The following is a 3,671-nucleotide window of genomic DNA, read 5'->3' as shown; positions in this document are numbered from 1 at the left end:
ATTGGGCTCCCATCGACCATATGGAAGGTCCAGTGTTCAATTTCCAGGGCTCCTGGTGAAGGTCAGTTGACCAACATGGTGAACTGGCCCAAGTGGAGATAAATAAATACTTTTTTTTAAAACAAAGAGGTGATTAGATACCTTCTATATTAAGAGGTAATTGAGAGGAGAGGCTTTAATAACTATGTCCCTCATTACAAATCTTGATTCATTCATTTACTAGCAATGTAAATTGGGCAAGTTTCTAAATTCCCCTGGCTTCAGTATACTTAACTGTGAAATAGTTATAGCCAGAGAAATTAGCTTAATATACGCACTTTAAAGTGCTTAACTATAAAAAGCACTGAATGAATAATGATACATAACATGCATATATTGTTTCTTAAGTGCCAGGGGCACTATCTGGTATTCTTCATAATATCAGCTCCTTTAATCATCCTAAACAACACAACAAGGTAGATATAATATCACTCCAATTTTATAGGAAGTACCTAAAGGGTAGGTGCCTTGCCCCAAATCACACAGCTACTGAAGGACATGATCTGCATTGAAACCAGCCTACTCGGATCTGGAGAAAATTTTTAGTTTCCAATTTCATACTGTATTAGCTAATTATTGTTGCATAATTAAATGAAACTAAAGTGCAGTGTTTCATTCAACATTCACTGTCACTCAAGGAAAACACTGGAATATTGTTTGTACCAAATAAAGCCTCTTTTGTCCATGCACACTATTGCTTTTACTAATTCCCATTCATGTGCATATTTTGTGGGTTATGATGATTGATTTTTACCAGCCAAATCTTACACAAATATCAGTGCATGTGCCATCTCTTCTTTTGAAATTTCTTCAAAGCACCTTTGATCTCCCTGTTCCTCAGACTGTAGATCAAGGGATTCAACATGGGAATCACCACAGTATACAAAACTGAAGCAAATCTGTCAAAGCTGGAGGAACCACCAGAGCTGGAACTTAAATAGACAAACATAGATGATGTATAGAAGAGGGAAACAGTAGCCAGGTGAGAAGCACAGGTGTTGAAAGCCTTGGACCTGCCTTTAGCTGAGGTGATCTTCATGATCGAGATAACAATATAGACATAGGATATCAGGATAACTAGAGCATTGGTTATCCCAAATATCATTGATAATATAGCAAGAATGACTTTTAAGAAGAAAGTATCAGTGCAGGACAAGATTAACAATTGGGGCATGTCACAGAAAAAGTGGTTGATTTCATTTGGCCCACAGAAGTGAAGCTGAAGCAAGCCACATAATTGCGATAAGGAACCAAAGAGTCCAGCCATATAAACTCCCAGTGCCATCTGAATACAGAGGCTGGGTGACATGATGGATGAATAGAGCAGTGGTTTACAAATGGCAGCGTATCTGTCATAAGCCATGGCTGTCAGGAGACAACACTCACTCAGTCCCATAGTTGAAAAGATGAAGTACTGGACAGCGCAGCCCAAAAAGGTGATTGTTTGCTGCTTCTGGAAGAAGTGGAAGAGCATCTTTGGGGCTGTGGATGTAACATAACAGATATCTATGAAAGACAGGTTGCTGAGGAAAAAGTACATGGGTGTGTGGAGGTGGGAATCCATCCTTATTAAGACAATGAGGCAAAGGTTCCAGGTCACAGTCATGAGGTAGATGACCAGGAATATAACAAAGAGCACTCCTAAGGTTCTGGGAAAATCTGAGAATCCCAGGAGGATGAAGTAGGTAATCTCTGTAATATTTCCTTCTATAGTCATTGACCCAGTGCTTCTAAAATCAGAAAGGAGACAAAGGAATACATTGCTGAGCTGGGTAAACTGATACCATTGCTGTGTTCACGTGTGCCAGACTTTGCCTTCATTAAGCTCTTGAAAAGAAATACGTGCTGCTCTTCACATGAAACAACCTACCTTTTCACCTCAAAGTAATTAAGAAATAGCTACTAAGTTCTTCATTCACCAAATTAATTTATGTTGTCATGAGAATTAATAGAGATATTTAAAATATTGAGTGGGATCCTAAAAAATGTACTGTTGGAAATGCCATGATTATTACACATAAGGTAGACATCATTATTTAAATAATTTTTTTTAAAAAACCCTGTGAATTCACCATATAACTGCTATTTTATAATAAAATTATAAGTGGGGTCATACTATAATACTTTTAAAATAGACCTTCTCTCCTAGATTTTCATCAAGATATTTTAAATTTCTTCCTTTAAGTGGTATTATATTCCCTCTTTACGATAATTTTCAAGTTTTTTTGCAAGTGTATTTAATGTAACATTATCAAAAATCTTGGAAAAAGAACATCATTTAATACTGATTTTTTTCCTTAGGGCAGAAGTATGTGTAGCCAATAAAGTCATGGGATCATAACTCTACTGAAGCCTTATACTAATCATTCATAACAGGTGCGCCCAATTCAATACTGGCCCAAACTATTGTCACAATGTTAGGTCATTTCACCTCTTGGAAGAGAGCATAGTAATGTGGATAAGGGTTTAGACTTTGGATTTGTGTCCTAAAAACCTCTTGCTTTAAGAACATGTCCCAATGGTTTAAACACACTAAGTCCAGATTTACTCAATATAAAGTGAGGCCAATAAAAGCCCCTGAACTACGAGGTTATGGGAGAGTTATAAGGAGAAATGATTCAAGTGCTCATCTCACAGTTCAGTATATAATATCTGTTCAGTTGATATGCAGTATCATAAACATTGGTTGTTTAGCGATATTCAAAGCCTATTTTCTGAGAATTTAATGGGTTAACTTGGGGAAATTCCTGAGAAATCAACAGCTCTGGAGATAGTCTGGCATTGCTTCTAGGCAGGTGTAGATTCATTTTCTACTGTTCATGCAAGTCAAACCATCTAAGTCTATGAAGATACAAACCTCTTAAACACTTTTCATTTAGTTTGAATGAATTCAGGTAAACTGGGTCAATGGACAACCAGAATCAAATTACGATGGTCACTGAGATACAGATAGGGTCAAAAAAACATTTCATTACCCATACATATCTCAAACACCACAATAATTGATCAATTCAGTGAAAATATGTCAAACAGCTGAGTAATCTGTTACACTAAAATTCTTCATTTTCTCGTGCATGGCTCATGCATTTCAGTGACAGAGGCAGTAATAATTAAATGTAACATATAAAATCAACCTCTCCCAGAAGAATGAGAAGTTGTGCATTGTTTTTCTCATCATGATGAAATTTATCCTGAGAATTTCTGTTAAAATTTGGCAGGCAAGAGGGAAAAGGGAAAAATCTGCATATACCCGCTCTCATTAATTTCTTTGCATGTTTCACGAGACAATTTGGAGAACAGGTGATAGACTTAACTAGTGTTTTTAACTAATCAAAATCCCTTGCAATCCTGATCTTATAAGGATGTGGTCAGTATCCTAGGTTACACGAAATCAGGTAAAGAAACACAGGGAAAGTTTCTAATTGAAGAAAACTAGACAAATAAAGGAAGCTTAAAAGGGACAAGAGAACAACATTACCTGAGCTGGGAGTGGACACCTCTGATATCTCTGTTCTCCAGTGTATGGTCTCAAGACACCCAGAGCCTCCAAAGAAGACAATGGAGACATATTTGAGGAATTTTTAAAGACATAATGGAAATATCCTTGGGTACTTTTTAATACCATTATAGAA

At 36.6% G+C, this 3,671-nt stretch overlaps 1 protein-coding gene across 1 annotated transcript; it reads right to left on the bottom strand.

Annotated features, from left to right (window-relative positions):
- Positions 1-814: 814 nt before the first annotated feature.
- Positions 815-1,756, bottom strand: LOC101414717 (olfactory receptor 5AN1-like). The gene has a single exon (XM_004448267.1). It carries the CDS (start codon positions 1,754-1,756, stop codon positions 815-817), a length of 942 nt encoding a protein of 313 aa, XP_004448324.1.
- Between the last annotated feature and the right edge of the window lie 1,915 nt (positions 1,757-3,671).

This window comes from Dasypus novemcinctus, chromosome 10, assembly GCF_030445035.2.
Source record: "Dasypus novemcinctus isolate mDasNov1 chromosome 10, mDasNov1.1.hap2, whole genome shotgun sequence".
Taxonomy (NCBI): domain Eukaryota; kingdom Metazoa; phylum Chordata; class Mammalia; order Cingulata; family Dasypodidae; genus Dasypus; species Dasypus novemcinctus.
This window is presented reverse-complemented; position numbering and strand designations above follow the sequence as displayed.